Source organism: Bidens hawaiensis, unplaced genomic scaffold (genome assembly GCF_021521415.1).
Source record: "Bidens hawaiensis isolate Kalapana, Puna unplaced genomic scaffold, B.hawaiensis_p1.1 tig00012997_1, whole genome shotgun sequence".
NCBI classification, from domain to species: Eukaryota; Viridiplantae; Streptophyta; class Magnoliopsida; order Asterales; family Asteraceae; genus Bidens; species Bidens hawaiensis.
The window spans coordinates 156,029-172,929 of record NW_027492087.1 but is presented as its reverse complement, the minus strand read 5'-3'; the positions used below and the strand labels follow the sequence as shown (position 1 = coordinate 172,929).

Below are 16,901 nucleotides of genomic sequence, written 5' to 3'. Positions count from 1 at the left end.
GGTTAGCGCGACTAACCTAATAGTAGGGGGAAATGTCAACGTCAATAGTACTATTCGTATATTCCTGTGGCTAACTCAGTTAGCTAATAGTTATAGTATGCAAGCAAGGGACTTATAGCACTACATAGTTCAACTCATGTTCGCATAAGGATTGTGTGTTTTGTTTCTAATTATCGTATATAAAAGCAGTCGTGTATGTTTTCCACCCCGAATAAATAAAACAGTAAAACCGTAAAAAGGGGGTAGTGAAACTCACCTCATGAGTTCAGTGTTTGGTTCGCTAGCAATTTCAGTTTAGACCCGAGGTCCGCCGCCTTCACACGTCCTAAACGAGTAAGGTCAGTTAGCTACCGTTATCGACTCGCAAGTCGGTTTATGCTAGTCGCTTTCACCCAACTAGTCGTTTCGTAAGCTCGTTCGTGCCGATTGCTTTCACCAACCGGTCGTTTCATATGTAGTGTCGGTTGCTTTCACCAACCGATTGTTTTCGTTTAAAGTGTCGGTTGCTTTCACCAACTGATCGTTTCGTTTAAGGTGTCGGTTGCTTTCACCAACCGATCATTTCGTTTAATTTTTGGACGACTCGTTGGTGCTAAGTTTTTATATAACTATTTATATTCTTGTATGATTATTAAGAACGTAACTCATTAGTGTCTGTTTCATTTAAATATAATCGATTTGTTTGGTCGAGTAATAAGTATATATATTAAAAGTATATATTTATTTAATATATTTTTTTAAGCTACGACCAATATTTTAGTTTAGCTATATCTTCATTTATAACTTTCCATACCAACTTTATATCCCGTTTCGGCCATTAACTCGTAAAATTATTATTTATACTTCTAACGTTTATAATGTTTGTCAAACTATATGTTTAAGTAAAATTCACCTTTTCGAGACAAAAGACCATTTTTCTCCATTCCATGTGTATTTTCCTAAGTTCCTTTCTTCATTACTTTGTCGTTAATAATGTTTCTATTTGACCGTTTTAAACTATAAAATTTATTTTACTCAAAATCATATTTTGACTTAATAAAACTATATAATCGCCATCTCCACATAAAAATCTATAAAAGCTTACATCTTTTCTTTTTACTCAAAATTTTTAAAACAAGTTTTGACTTCTAAAAATAAATTTGTTCGTTTTTTTTTTATTAAAAGGTCGCATGTACTCATTGAACATATATTCTTCAATAAGAGTATTTCTACTTAAAGTCATCAATTTCACATGGTTTTCCAAATAACCGCTTTATTAGACCAATCATTCGTTTTTTACTCGTTTATCCTTTTATGTCCAAACTTTATATATTTTTATAAGTTTATTTTCCATCTTTGAAATAACCTACTTATATATAAATATTTTATAAAAAGATTCATCTTTTGAACATGAGCTTGTATAATATTTTTAGGACTTTGTAAACACAATCTAAGTTAATATTTCATAATCGTCATTTATATTCAAAGAACCCTTTTAACTAGTATTCAAACACCATGATAATTTTTAACATGTTTTTAACACAAGTTTTATAAACCTTTTCAAATCCTTAACCAAACTCATACTTATCAAGTTTAAGCCTAAGTTTCAGCATGATTAAACGTATTAGCTAGTATTTTGATCGTTGGGTGTTAGAGCTAGCATAAACGCTCTTTATAAACATGTAAAGATAGTTTTAGAAAAGATTAGCTCACAATGTTCTAAGATTCGGGTTCGATTAGGATGATTAAACAAGAAAACTTGAGCTGCCTCCCATGCTGGGCCCGCCAACTTCACGTCCCTAGTCGTTTCTTTAGATTGAGAACTGCTACCGCCCCGGACGCGGTCAGTTTACGTTAAGAGACCGAAGAGCGTTTCGGGACGGGTTCGGGTCGGCTTTGAAGCAATGACTAGGTAATGCTCCGATGGTGAGTAGTGTGTCGGTGGTGGTGAGTACACTGGTGATGGAGGTGGCGGTTCATGATGGTGGTTCCATAGTGGTGGTTCGTGGAGGCCATTGGAGCGTGGAGGTGGTTGTTGGTGGTGACGTCGCGGTGGCGTTACGGGGTGACGGGGTGGGGCGAGAGAGTTTAGTGGTTCGTGATGATGATGGTTGCTGCCTATCGCGGTCGCAGAAGTTGTCACGGCTGGTGATGGTGGTGGAGCGGTAGTACCGAAGGTGTTGTGAGATGACGGGCTGCAATCATGAACAATGAGCTAGAAATGTGGGTTTTCTTGATGAACGATGCACAATGAACAAAGAGATATGGAGGTTGATGTTTGTTGTGTACTTTTCTTTCTTGGATTTGTTTATAAATTAGTTGTAGCTCCAAGCATGGCTTATGTCATGTCCAGTGATGGTAGATGATTGAGTAGAAAGTTTGGAAAGTTGGAATGGTTGGGATTGCTTGTGCCGGGCAGTGAAATCAAGTACAAAAGAGTGAGATGATATTTGACTTGACTTTTAATATTCATGTTATTACTTATAGATATGGGATTTTAAAAACATGAAAATTGATTATGGTGGGTTGTTGTTAGTAATAACAATATATTTATCTTATTATAAATAAGTGAGTAAGATAGTTCAAGATTACCACTTAGCATGATGATTAGATATAAAATATTTCTTTTCTAGCTTTCTTTTGGTGATTGAGTGATAATTCAATAAATATAAAACATCCCTTAATTGGTAAATGTATTTGTTTGTTTGCATCATGATAACGTTTTTGTTAAACTAGTACCGCAATTAGATGGTAAATGCTTGAAGCCCTTTTGTATTTGTCGTTGATATTTTATAATTATTTTATAAAATATATTCATATAACATAGAATTCAACGTCTCTTACAGGTTCGTTAAATACATTCGAGTCGTTTGAATAGTTTATCACCAACGTCCATATCCATCGAATTAATCCAAAATTTCGAGTAACTTAAATAAAAATAAATTACGTTCATGCAATGTATCATGCATATGCGAGCCCATGCTATAATTTTCGTAATTAAACTTAACAAGATTTAATCATTCGGGAATTAACTATAAGAAATCATAATTAGGCATTGTACGGAAATTGCCCTCTTTAGCGGAGTGTCACATTATACCTCCTTATAACTTTTCATTAAGTTAATAAGTTACAAAAGTGTAACTGATGGAACTTCCTCTCACAATATAAGCAATCCCAAACACCTTATTATTTTTCAAAAAGTTTATAAGTTATAAGTTGGTGAAAATAAGCAATCCCAAACACCCCCTAAATTACTAATCCAATGGGCAAAATAATATGATTTTTTAAAAGGTAATATTTCTCATAAATGGAGTACTTGATAGACAGCAATCGTAGTGGTTTTAGTTCGAGCATTCTATCAAACAACTCATGTTCATACTTAGTTTCAGATTATAAAAGATGATAGTTACTGAAGTCGTCGCACCAACCAATTCACTGCAAACGACAACAAATCAATGTGAGTTATTGTTGAAATTAGGTCGAAACATATTAAAGTAAAAATGCAGTAACAACAGACCAGAAAATCTGAACTGATGCCATACATTACCAAAATTAGGTGTTAGACAAATTAAATTCAACAATGCAATAACAACACACAAAAAACCCAAAAGTCAAATCAGAGAACAAAAAAAAAATCATAAACGAAAGAAGTTATAAAACCTAATCGATTAACGAAAGCAATGCCTATGATACCCACACATGGTCACGTATCTCAATTCTCAAACGAGTCCGACTTCAATTGCGGATCTCTTTCAAGAAAGCGACGATGGCTATTGAACTTCAATGGTGTTTTTTGTTCTCAACCATCGCTGGCCTAGAACGCCTTTCTGCCTCTACTCGTGTCCTTATCATTGTTCATCGACAACGACAAATACACTGAATAAACCATCTTACGAGCACATAGTCTAGATGCATCTATAAACGTATAGTTTACAAACAACTAAAACCGAAATTTTCCCATAAAGAGAATGTTACAAGCCATGCCACTTATTAAACCCTAAAGTTATTTATATATTTTTTTAAATAAATTTAATAATTAATCTAAAAGATGGCAGGTGGATAAAATCTACAAATTACCACAACACCTTTACAGTGTACCTCATCACATCTGACCTAATCTCAACCCCCCCTCAAACTCCCTGTACAGGCGCGCGAGACCTTGATCTGAAAACAAAGTACCCACCCGGCTCACGTTAACGACCCATACAACTTACCCGCTCACTTTAGCACCACCCCCTTAATCATGTCCATTCTGTATCTTCTTCTTATCCTGCGCACATCCTCCGCCTTCTTCTCCAACAGACCTAGGGTTTCTTTCTTTCATAAAATTCATCATTCTCTTCACAATCCTACGCTTTAGCTCTCAACATTATTCAAATTGGCGGTTTATGGACTCAGATCGACACCACAGGAACTCGTATAACTACTCGAATCTCTTTAATCTCGAGGTATACGTCTCTATCGTCTCTGTTCTTCGTTGAATTCGCGTTTCACGGTTCAGTTTTGTGATTTCGTTCGTGTTGATGTGTGTGATTGACTTTTGTGTGGTGGTGTTGTAGTCTCTGACGAAGTTTCAAGTGCCGCAAGGTGATGAGTTTGATTATTATGCGAATAGTAGTCAAGGTGAGAGCAGAGGTAACCGAGGAGGTAGGTGCTTGTTTTGTTTGTGGATTTACAGTGTAATTACGTTGCTGTTAGTCGATTATCAGTTTAAAACGACTCGGTGAATAGTTGTTGATTGACTTTGTTATTTTGTATCTAGTGATTGAATGATTGAAGGTTTCTCTGTAGATTTACACTAATATTGCATCACAGCTAGTCAATTACACGTTTAAACACGTTTAAAACGGTCGTTCTTATTCGGTGATTGTAAATTAACTTCATTGTTTTGTATCTAGTGATTGAATGATTAAAGGTTTCTCTGTAGATTTACAGTTAAATTAAACCACAGCTAGTCAGTTACAGGTTTTAAACGACAGTTCTTTTTCAGTAGCAACACATGTATTAGCTGTTGATTAGCTTTGATATTTTGTATCTAGTCAATTACATTCAGTGATTGCAATATGTAATATGCCGCAGAGATACACGCGAACTAGCTGTTGCTTAACTTTATTATTTTGTATCTAGTGATTGAATGATTAAAGGTTTCTCTGTAGATTTTCACTGAAGTTACATTACAGCTAGTCAATTACATGTTTAAAAACGATTGTTGTTTTTTGGTATTTGACTATTTGTTTAGTTGACACAGAAACATGCGAATTAGCTGTTGATTACCTTTGTTATTTTGTATCTGTTGATTGAATGATTGATAAAGAGGAGATTAAATGTGTATATTGAAGTTAATGGTTGGGTATTATATTATAATCAGTTGTAGCAATAACAGACCGGAATAATGGAATGATGCTGGAAAAAAGAAAGAGGAGAAATACATATAGTAGTGATGAGGATCAGGAAGGAAGTTATGATGAGTACGTATCTGAGGAGAGATATAGAGCAATGCTTGGTGAGCATGTTCATAAGTACAAAAGAAGGCATAAACATAATAATCTGCCATCTTCTGCTTCCACGCGGAACGGGATGTTTGGTAGCAAGGGTAGTATTGGATCAAAGGATCATAAATTGGGGAATGGCCGTCCGGGATCACACAAGATTGAAACGGTTCCTCAATATGCAGGGCATTACAAAGATGCAGATTTTTCTCCAGAGTATGGATTAGATAGGTTTGTGCTGTTTAAATTGTTAAACTGTGTTTCAGTCTGCATTTTGAATTGATTATTTAGTTTTCTTTATCTTAATACGCAGGTCAGTATATGAACCGGCTTATCTGGATATCGGGGATGGTATCAGTTACAAGATTCCTCCAACTTATGAAACGCTAGCCGCCTCATTAAACTTACCCAAAACATCAGATATCCGGGTGGAGGAGTTTTACCTTACAGGCACTCTTGATTTGGGTTCTTTGGCTTCAATGATGTCTGCTGATAAAAGATTTGGGCCCAGAAGTGGATCAGGAATGGGTGAGCCCAAACCCCAATATGAATCACTTTGGGCAAGATTAAGTTCCCAAACATCAAATAACTCCTCACAAAAGTTCAGTCTTAAAGTCAGTGATGCTGCATTGGAGTCATATTCTGCTCCCGAGGGTGCAGCTGGCGGTTTTAGGCGGTTTATCATGTCAGAAAGTGGAGTACTGCAGGTGCACTATGTGAAGGTGTTGGAGAAAGGTGACACATACGAGGTTTGTATTTTGTCTCTCGATGTTGACTTTTACGGTTTGTTAGGAGTTGTTGACTTATGTTTTGTTGAATCGTTTGTCTTCCAGATTATTGAACGTAGTCTACCTAAGAAGCAAAATGTGAAGAAAGATCCGTCTGATATTGAGAAGGAGGAGATGGATAGAGTTGATAAATATTGGGTGAATATGGTCAGAAAAGACATACCAAAACATCACAGATTTTTTATCAACTTTCATAGAAAGCAATTAACTGATGCAAAGAGGTTTTCTGAGAACTGTCAAAGAGAGGTATTTTATCAAATTTTATGTCATTCATATTTTGTTGAATCTACAAGCGTTACTGCACTAGTCAAAATCCTGTAATATAGTTTCAAGGGCTAGCCTTTTAAAATTCTGATATTCCAATTGGCATGCTTAAAATTTGTTTTTTCTTGCAGGTAAAAATGAAGGTGAGCAGATCACTTAAGTTGATGAGGGGTGCTTCAATTCGCACTCGTAAACTGGCACGCGATATGCTGGTGTTTTGGAAAAGAGTGGATAAAGAGATGGTAATATTTTTACTCCACATTTATTGGGCAATACTGTGTAGTGTGTACATGAATCTCAGAAAAGAATTGAAAACTGCTTTTTATTACATAAAGCTCATTATACATGTTTACAAGAAAGTTTATTAAGTAGTTCTAACACTTTTGCTGATCTGTCACCTTTTATACATATACGTTTTTACTTAAAAGACATAAGGTCCTTTTTACATCCGATGTAGAAGAAAAGTTTCTCTTTTTCTTTGTAAATTGACCGACAGTTGTTGGGTTGATTAAACACATAACTCTGTGCATTGCTTGTTAGCTACAAACTTCTACTTTTATCATTATTTTTGGCAAGTTAACAACTAAATGAATATTCATGTTAAATGCTTATAGGAGATCAAAACAATGTTCAACATAGAATTATTGTTTATCTTAAAATGCATCGACACAGTTTTTCTTGCTTTTTTGTTTATTTCTTATACACCCATGATGTTTACATATATCCTACTTAGAAAGAACATTTTTGTAGTAAGTTGGGGAATGATTATACTTATATTCAATTTGTCGTTCAGGCTGAGATTAGGAAAAGAGAAGAAAAGGAAGCTGCTGAAGCTTTGAAACGTGAACAGGAACTTCGTGAAGCCAAACGCCAGCAACAGAGATTAAACTTTTTATTATCTCAAACAGAACTTTATGGTCACTTCATGCAGAACAAGTCATCTGCACAGCCAGGCGAAGCATTGCTTGAAAATGATAAAACCAATGATCAAGAAGCAATCATGAGTTCTTCAGATGCTATTGCAATTGAAGAAGATCCTGAAGAGGCCCAAATGAAAATGGAGGCCCTGAAAGCAGCCCAAGATGCAGTTTCCAAGCAGAAAAAAATCACGAGTGCATTTGATGATGAATGTTTAAAATTGCGTCAAGCTTCAGGTGTTGAGGTCCCTGAACAAGATAATTCTTCAGTTGCTGGATCTAGCAACATAGATTTATTGCACCCGTATGTGTTTCTTCTTCCAATTTTTAGTGTGTATAGGTCTGTAAACGAACTGAACGAACACGATTGGAGCATGTTCGCGTTTGTTGGTTTAACCATAATCGAACAAATTACTGAACTTGAACAATTTAAGAACCAGGTTTTCGTGTTCGTTCGCTAACAATATAAATTAGCGATTCACATACGTAAACGAACTGACATAACTGAACATATATGAGCGAACATAGTTAAGCTAAAACTAGTTAAAAGTAATGTGAAGAACAATGGCTTAAAAAGTTATTATATCCATACTAAACAAATTTAAATGAATGAATGTTCACGAACACAAATGAACAAATGAGGCATGTGTCATGTTCAGTCCTTTTAACACTTTAACTGGATGAACAAATTTTTTTTGTTCATGCTCGTCATTTATGTTTTCGCAATGGTTCACAAGCCGTTCACTGAACGTTTGGTTTGTTTACAAGCCTATTTATGTGTATGGGAATGAAGGAATGATTTTTATTTCTAATTAAAGTCGTTGGTTAGTGGGTTTGGTTTTGAAAATGGATATTAAACTCAAATAATTGGACGTAGACTAAACTCACCAAGGGGGTTGGATCTAGAAATCTATTCCCATTCCTGTATCAGCTTCATCCTGTTATCAAACCCATACCCATAGTGAGTTGTAATTACAAGCCAAAAGCCCCCTAAGTTTACAGTAGTTTATTTACTTAAATGGGTACGTGTTCCATATTGTTTCAGTTCAACTATGCCGGTAGCATCTTCGGTACAAACACCAGAATTATTCAAAGGTTCTTTGAAAGAGTATCAGCTAAAAGGTCTCCAGTGGCTGGTCAATTGTTATGAACAGGTAATAATGTAGTCTCATGGGCATTTTTATTCTTCTTTCTTATTGTCATATTGAGTTGTTGACTGTTTTCTTAAAGGGTCTAAATGGTATTCTTGCTGATGAGATGGGCCTTGGGAAGACTATTCAAGCAATGGCGTTCTTGGCTCATTTGGCTGAAGTAAGTAAACTGCCTGAAACTCTGAATATTTGTGGCAAGATGGGCAGCTTGGTTAACGAGGTGTTCTGTGTGAAACGGGCTGGTTGGGTTGATCACTAGTCATGTAAACAGACCGAACGAACACGAACAGGGGATGCTCATGTTCCTTCGCTTAACTTTAACCAAACAAACGATTGAGCACGAAAAATTAGACGAAGATGGTTTTCTTGTCTGTGTTTGTTTGTTAAGAAAATGAATGTGTTCGTGTTTGTTTATGTTTGTTCGTTAAAGAGTATAATGAACGTAAACAAACTAACCTAACTGAACATAGGCAACCGGACATAAATGAATACGATCGAGCAAAAACCACTTAAACGTAAACGTGAACATCAATCTGGCAGGCCTAAAAAGTAAATAAACTACCTAATTTGAAATGAGTTATATTTTAATAATTCCATAAAACTAGACTAAATTGTAATGATTAATGAACATAAACCAAGAAAAAGTTAAATAAATATATAAGCGGACTTAAACAAAAGAACTTACACAATTGTAAACTAATGAACATAAATGAGTGTATCTTAAGTGAACACACGAATGGAGAACGTATTTATATGAATATTCATAAGTGCATTGGTCGAAATTGTCACCTTTATCTCTGATCTTTACGGTTTCAGTTGTAATAACATGTAACGATTATGCATTTCTGCAGGAGAAAAATATATGGGGCCCGTTTCTGGTTGTTGCACCTACTTCTGTCTTGAACAATTGGGCTGATGAAATAGGCCGGTTCTGCCCTGACCTAAAAACGCTTCCTTATTGGGGTGGTATTCAGGAACGAACAGTACTTAGGAAAAACATAAATCCAAAGCGACTTTATCGAAGGTGCTCATCCCACGGTTCTTATTTTGTGCACTTACATCAATCTTTTTGTATTTTTCTTTCAATAAATATATATTATAAACCATGGTAAAAAAATATGATTTTTTAAAAAAGTGTGAACCTTTAGGCTTCCTCTATTCAGCAAATGTCTATGCTTTTGTATTATATTGTTTACTTTTGAGTCAACATACATATGTAAATGAATTGCTGACTGCAATTTATTCAATCATATTTTCTGGCTGATTGTTAGGTTGCTTGTTTAATTTTGTACTTTGGAGGCGATAGTAACATGACACCAATGGGTAGGTTTGTAAACGAACCAAACGTGGCATGTTGATGTCTGTGACTTTGTTCGTTTAACTTTAACTGAACAAGCGATCAAACGTGAACGTTTAAACGAACAGTGTTTTCTTGTTCATGTTCATTCGTGAAAAAACTGAGTGTGCTCTGTTCATTTATGTTCGTTTGTTAATGGTATTAACGAAAGGTTCGCAAACATAAACGGACCGCCATAATTGAACGTATATGAATGAACATAACTGAGCAAACACTAATTAAAATTTAATTTGAACAGCAATCTGTTGGGCCTAAAAGGAACTAGACTAAGTGTGAGTCTAAAAAGTTTAACTGAATATATAACGTACGTGAACGAAGGAACTTAAAAGTTTTACAAAGTATTTTCTAACAACGTTAGATAAATACATGTATTCAGACAATTTCATGCCGTTTGTTTTTTTCAACTGCAAGTTTACAAATTGTGTTGTGTTTCATAATATTCCAGACATGCTGATTCCCTTAATTTTGACTTAACAGGGATGCTGGATTCCATATCCTTATTACCAGCTACCAACTTCTAGTATCTGATGAAAAGTACTTCAGACGTGTGAAATGGCAGTACATGGTATTGGATGAAGCTCAGGCAATAAAAAGTTCAACCAGGTAATGATTTTAATGGGCTGTGTCCAGTTGAGTTGGCCTTCCATTTTTTTGTCTTTTTAGTTTTTACTGTATGGATAAATAATGTGCTTTATAGGATGCTATATCTCACTGTATTTTGTTTAATTGTGCTAACAGTATAAGATGGAAGACACTACTCAGTTTCAATTGTAGAAATCGTCTGTTACTAACTGGGACACCTGTTCAAAACAACATGGCTGAGTTGTGGGCCCTCCTTCATTTCATCATGCCAACCCTTTTCGACAGCCATGAGCAATTTAATGAGTGGTTTTCTAAAGGGTAGGATTTTGATTTTTTAAGACTTGTATTCCTTTTATATATCAACAGTATAAAGAATAATGCTTCATTGTGTATGCATCAGTATTGAAAATCATGCTGAACATGGTGGGACTTTAAATGAGCATCAACTTAGTAGATTGGTAAGTACTTAGTTTCTTTTTTTACATGAGATTTTCACCATATTCTTAACCTTAGTATTCTATTTTGTTTATTACGTTTTTGCCAGCATGCTATTTTAAAGCCTTTTATGTTGCGGCGTGTTAAGAAGGACGTGGTTTCCGAGTTGACTCGGAAGACCGAAATTACAGTGCATTGCAAATTGAGTTCACGGCAACAAGCTTTTTACCAAGCTATTAAAAACAAAATATCTCTTGCTGAGTTGTTTGACAGTAACCGTGGTCAGCTTAATGAGAAGAAGTTTATGAACTTGATGAATATTGTTATCCAGTTGAGAAAGGCAATTCTCCTTTTTATCTTTTCAACTTTCCTTTTCTCTGTGTTTAGGCTTGTAAACAAACACGGATGGGGCATGTTCGTGTTCGTTCTTTTCATATTAACCGAACACGAGCAATTAAACAAAGAGGGTTTTTTGTTCATGTTGATTTGTTTAGAAAATGAATGTGTTTGTGTTCGTTCATTAATAATGTAAATGAACGGTTCATGAACATAACTGATCTAACACCAATTAAAAGTAGCTAGCGGGCCTAAATCTTAAATGAATATCTTTACAAACTTAAACAAATGTAGCCTAAGAAACACAAATGAATGTAAACGGATGAACATAAACAACTTAACATAAACGGATTTAAATGAACAAACTTAAACGAACGTTCACGAACATAAATGAACGAACGAGACATGCGCTCGTTTCCAAATGAACAAAAAGTTTTGTTCATGCTCGTTCGTTTATTAAATAAACGAACTTCCTGTTCACGAATGGTTCACTGAACATTGGGCTTGCTTACAAGCCTATTTATCATTGTTAGAACACTTTTATCAATATTTTATATTTCTGTTTGAATCATTATTTTCCCTTGTGATGACAGGTTTGTAACCATCCTGAGTTATTTGAGAGAAACGAAGGAAGTTCATATTTCTATTTTGGAGACATCCCAAATCCGCTTCTTCCAGCCCCGTTTGGGGAATTGGAGGATGTATATTATTCTGGGATTAAGAATCCTATTACATATAAGGTAATTACTTACTTAAATCATACATTTGAGTTTCCAGAATCAGATTGTTAATCGCTAATTTTGTTTGCAGATTCCAAAATTAATTCATCAAGAAGGAAAACATAGTACCAGGAAAGAGTTTTTTGAGAAACATTTCAATATATTCTCTCCCCTAAGGATTTATCAATCCATATTTAAGCAAGTTAAATACGAACCCAATTACAATGGAGCGTTTGGATTTACACGATTGATTGATCTTTCACCAGCCGAAACATCATTCATAGCAAATGCTTCTATGATGGAGAGATTACTGTTTTCAATTTCTAGATGTGATTCGAGCATTTTAGACGAGGTTGTTGACTTTCTAATGGAAGATGAGGATAATAATATTGGGAAGGAGAAAGTGAAGGTGGTAACAAGAATGTTATTATTACCATCTAAGTCGGAAATAAATATTCTTAAACGGAGACTTGCAACGGGACCCACGGATGTCCCATTTGAGGCTTTGGTACTCTCACATGAAGATAGACTTGCGTCTGATGCTCGGCTACTTCATTCGGCTTTCTCTTTCATTCCACCAATAAGAGCGCCTCCTGTAAGTATTATCATCAAGTTAATATATTTGTTCATTGTGGTATATAACGTTTACTCTTACGATCCTTAAAGGACCGCTGCACCATGGATAACTTTTAAGGGAGATTTTATATCATCCTTCAAAACTTCGTAGTTTCATTTTTAATCCTTCATAGGCAAATAAAATCAGTTATTAGATTTGATCAAACAGACATTGACCTATTTTATCGCGGTTCTGTTTCGAGAGTTTCTAGAACCTTTTTAATTGTCAAAACGGATGGGTTGGCCCAAATACCATTTGGCCAGAGTATTTAACTTTTCATAAATAATAATATGATAATAAATATTGTTTAATAATAATCTACTGTTTTGAATAAAATGATTTAGGAGGTTTTATGTGAAAATGCGCTTTGTCAAAAAGTTCGTTTATTTTACTCATTTTTCTCGTTTAAATCACCGTGTAAGTTAAATATTGAATACACAAATGGGTTTATTTGTGCTCGTAAATAAACTTACTGCTGTAAAAAATGTATCTGTTTTTGACATTCTACATTATGTGATTGGCAGATTGATGCAGACTGTCCAGATAGAGATTTTGCTTATAAAAAAGTTGAGGAATTGCATAATCCTTGGATTAAAAGATTATTGCTCGGTTTTGCACGCACGTCCGACTCAAACGGACCTAGAAAACCAGATAATGCTCCTCATCATTTGATACAAGAAATTGATGAAGAACTACCTATTGTGCAACCTGCTCTCCAGCTCACTCACAAGATCTTTGGTTCATGTCCACCTATGCAGAGTTTTGATCCCGCCAAGATGCTCACAGTATGAAAATCTAACATTTTGTTTACTTAAAAGTTTCTTGCATGCTTTAATATTTTTTTATTAGAAGTGGAAACGGGTCGTTTAAAAAATGAGTAATGGGTCAAATTGGGGAGTTTGAAAATAGGAAACTTAGGCTTGTAAACGAACGAACGAACGAACATGGACAATTAAATATTCAGGCTCTTTTTGTTTGTGTTCGTTCGTTAAGAACATGAGCATGTTCGTTTATGTTTGTTTGTTAATGGTATAAATGAACGGTTCACGAACATAGATGAGCGGATATAACCGGGTGAACACCAATTAAAAGTAAACGTAAACATAAACTGTTGGGCCTAAAAAGCTAAACTAAATTGTAAAAGGTGATATTTCAATTTCATAGAATTAGACTAATTGTAATGAGAATAATTATTTTAAATGAATATACAAACGATTGTAAGCTAATGGTGTCTTAAATGCATCAAGGGTAAGTTTGACATTCTGCTAAATAAAAATTTCATGAATTGTTCATTTCTTAAATGGCATCTTGTTTTATTTTTGGACGGATGGAGTTAAATATTTTAGCTTAATTGGGATTGCCTTGCAAGAGATAGAAAGAACATAACCATATTGACCCGTTCTACATTGGTCAAATTTGCCACCTGTAATCTGCATACTCTGTCCATTTCTGGTCATTTTCTAACTTGAATTGATTCTGATTCATTATTTAGGATTCAGGGAAGCTTCAAACACTGGATATACTCTTGAAGCGGTTGCGTGCAGGAAATCATCGTGTTCTTCTGTTTGCACAAATGACCAAGATGTTGAATATTATTGAGGTATCAAAAACTACTTCAGTTATTTATTGGATGCATTTGCATATTTTCTATTTTCTTGATGGTTTCTTTATAAATTTGCAGGACTATATGAACTATAGGAAGTACAGATACTTAAGGCTTGATGGATCATCTACCATAACAGACCGTAGGGATATGGTCAAAGACTTCCAACTAAGGTCAGAATAGTAAATCAATATTAAATTATTATTATTTTATTATTTTATGAGACCCTTCTAGAAGGTACACTTATCCTTTGGTTAACACTTGTTTTCTTGTAGAAATGATATTTTTGTGTTTTTACTGAGCACGAGAGCGGGTGGTGTCGGGATCAATTTGACTGCTGCTGACACTGTTATATTTTATGAAAGTGATTGGAATCCAACATTGGATTTACAAGCCATGGATAGGGCCCACCGTTTGGGTCAGACAAAAGATGTTAGTTTCTCATTATTAACTTCTTTTTTGTATTTTTTACATAAATAATTGAGTTTCTGAAACTTATGTTTTTGGTGATGCAGGTAACAGTTTATAGGTTAATTTGCAAAGAAACAGTTGAAGAAAAGATTTTACAGAGAGCTAGCCAAAAAAGTACAGTTCAACAACTTGTAATGACAGGTGGTCACATACAGGGTGACATATTAGCTCCTGAAGATGTTATATCTTTGCTCATTGATGACGCACAAATGGAGCAAAAGCTAAAAGAAATTCCGCAGGTATAGTGGGAATGTTTAAAAAATTAAAAGTTAGTTTATTATAATATCTGATTATCATTTATCATGCGTCCATTTGTTCAAATTTTAGGTTAACCGAAATAAGAGAAAAAGCGGGACAAAAGCTATAAGGATAGATGATGAAGGCGATGCACGGTTTGAAGATATTACGGGCCCGGAACCAACACCAGATGCAAACACAACCTCCCCTGCTGATAAACCAACGTCTAGTAAGAAGGTATGGAATCCGGGTCAAATAGGTCAACAGTTTGAAAGTTGCTGAAAATATTGTCTTATGGCATAAACTATTTTAGTTTACCTAATTTAAAAATAATAAGTGTACTATATTTTCCTGATATTTAACCAGCTTCATTAACTGATTTTGTGTAAATTGCTTGATGTGATTCTAGATGATGCCATTCTAGCCACCACATCAAATATGTGAGAAGACTAAAAAGTAAATTTAATTTACAAGTTTAGGGATATAAATGAGCCGTTTCCCAAGCTCGGCTCATATTGACTAACGAGAGCCCGAGCTTGGCTTGTTTCGAGCTCTACTTGTGATTCATTTTTTCAAGCTCTATGTACATGTTTAGCTATTTCTATATATTTTTAAGTTATAATTTTTGTATATAAAATAACATATAATGTTTAGTTATTTTTATCAGTTATCACAATTTTATGCATAACAAATATTATTTTGTAAATATATATTTAATACACCAAATAAAAGTTATATAAATAATTTGCTCGTTTATGCTCACGAGCCAGCTCGAGCTCGATAAGAGAAGCTTGGGCATGGACTCGTTTAATAAACAAGCTTATTTCAATTTTCAGGGTGTGAGCTCGTTTGAACTAGGCCCGATTCCAGCTTTTAACGTGTCAATCTCGATTAACTCACAAACATGTTTCATTTGCAGAGAAAATCTACAGCTGAAAAAGGGCCACCAAAATCAAGGCTTCCAAAAGTTCCTAAAAACCCTGATTCTTCGGCATCCAATTCGATATCCAATTCGATAGCAGAATCCGATGACATGATGAGGTTGTAAATGGGAATCTTGAATCTGCATTTACAGCCCCAACATTTCCGCCTGAAGACTGAAATGAATGCTAAATCTAAATATATAATCTACAACATTTATATTAAAAAATCTCTCTCGAGTGATTACAAAATTGATTTTATTATCTTTGTTATTTTTGGCGGGAGAACAAGGATAAGATAACCATGGATAGCCAATTTGTATGATAGTCTTGTACAGGTTATATATAATTTTTTATACTTATATATTTTCTTCTTATAATTATAATTCGAGCAGGAATTTATGGTTTACTGGATCGTTTTATGAGCTTGTTGCTTAAGAGTAAAAATCATATATTATGAAATGTGCCCTTTGAGAATAATATTTAAATTATTCTCAATTGCATAGAGCCATTAGAACATATTTTATACTAATATAATACAACATTATGCTTTTGATATAATGGGCTCGTTGTTAGTTATTGTAGTAAGCTCATTATCGTAGTACGCGGTTTTAGTTCAAAGTATTTGTCAAGCCCACTCAAGTTAAACCATGAGCATTTGTTGATAGTTTTTACATGTGAAAACAAATTTATTAGAGAACCTGTTGTAAAGGCGTCTTTTGATTCTAGAGCGAGTTTTGTAGCATAGGAGGATGAGAAAAAGAAGAGCGTAGAGAGAAGGGGAAAAAAGGTTGGGAAGTTCGAACTGGTTTAAACGTGGTGGATGTTTTTGAACAACAATAGCGTTCCCGAGTCTCATTAAAGGGAGGAAAGGAAAAGAAATGAAAGGAAAGAAAAGGGTTAGTGTGTTCCCAAGTTTTTTTGGAAGGAAAAAAACATTATTTTGTATTCCCAAGATTCATTAAAGGAAAGGAAAGTATGAGAAATAAAAAAGAAAACTAATGGAATCTATTTCTTTTCAAAATGGAAAGAATAAA

General features: G+C 34.6%; 1 protein-coding gene across 1 annotated transcript; it reads left to right on the top strand.

The window, feature by feature from the left end:
• Nucleotides 1–4,011: 4,011 nt before the first annotated feature.
• LOC143542824 (chromatin-remodeling ATPase INO80-like) lies at nucleotides 4,012–16,678 on the top strand. Its single transcript, XM_077035314.1, has 23 exons — nucleotides 4,012–4,427; nucleotides 4,539–4,626; nucleotides 5,348–5,699; nucleotides 5,782–6,217; nucleotides 6,302–6,502; nucleotides 6,652–6,762; nucleotides 7,314–7,741; nucleotides 8,483–8,591; nucleotides 8,668–8,748; nucleotides 9,440–9,612; nucleotides 10,423–10,548; nucleotides 10,684–10,845; nucleotides 10,928–10,985; nucleotides 11,072–11,302; nucleotides 11,892–12,038; nucleotides 12,109–12,612; nucleotides 13,158–13,418; nucleotides 14,126–14,233; nucleotides 14,315–14,409; nucleotides 14,512–14,668; nucleotides 14,752–14,946; nucleotides 15,035–15,181; nucleotides 15,864–16,678. The coding sequence occupies exons 1-23, from the start codon at nucleotides 4,368–4,370 to the stop codon at nucleotides 15,990–15,992; spliced, it is 4,359 nt and encodes a 1,452-aa protein (XP_076891429.1). The 5' UTR covers nucleotides 4,012–4,367; the 3' UTR covers nucleotides 15,993–16,678.
• The last annotated feature ends 223 nt before the right edge of the window (nucleotides 16,679–16,901 follow it).

What these genes read in the sequence shown, in the direction of transcription:
- LOC143542824 (XM_077035314.1), top strand. Translation starts at nt 4,368, where the DNA reads ATGGACTCAGATCGACACCACAGGAACTCGTATAACTACTCGAATCTC. An exon ending in GCAATAAAAAGTTCAACCAG is followed by an intron (nt 10,549 to 10,683) that starts GTAATGATTTTA and finishes TTGTGCTAACAG; the next exon opens with TATAAGATGGAAGACACTAC. An exon ending in CACCAATAAGAGCGCCTCCT is followed by an intron (nt 12,613 to 13,157) that starts GTAAGTATTATC and finishes TGTGATTGGCAG; the next exon opens with ATTGATGCAGACTGTCCAGA.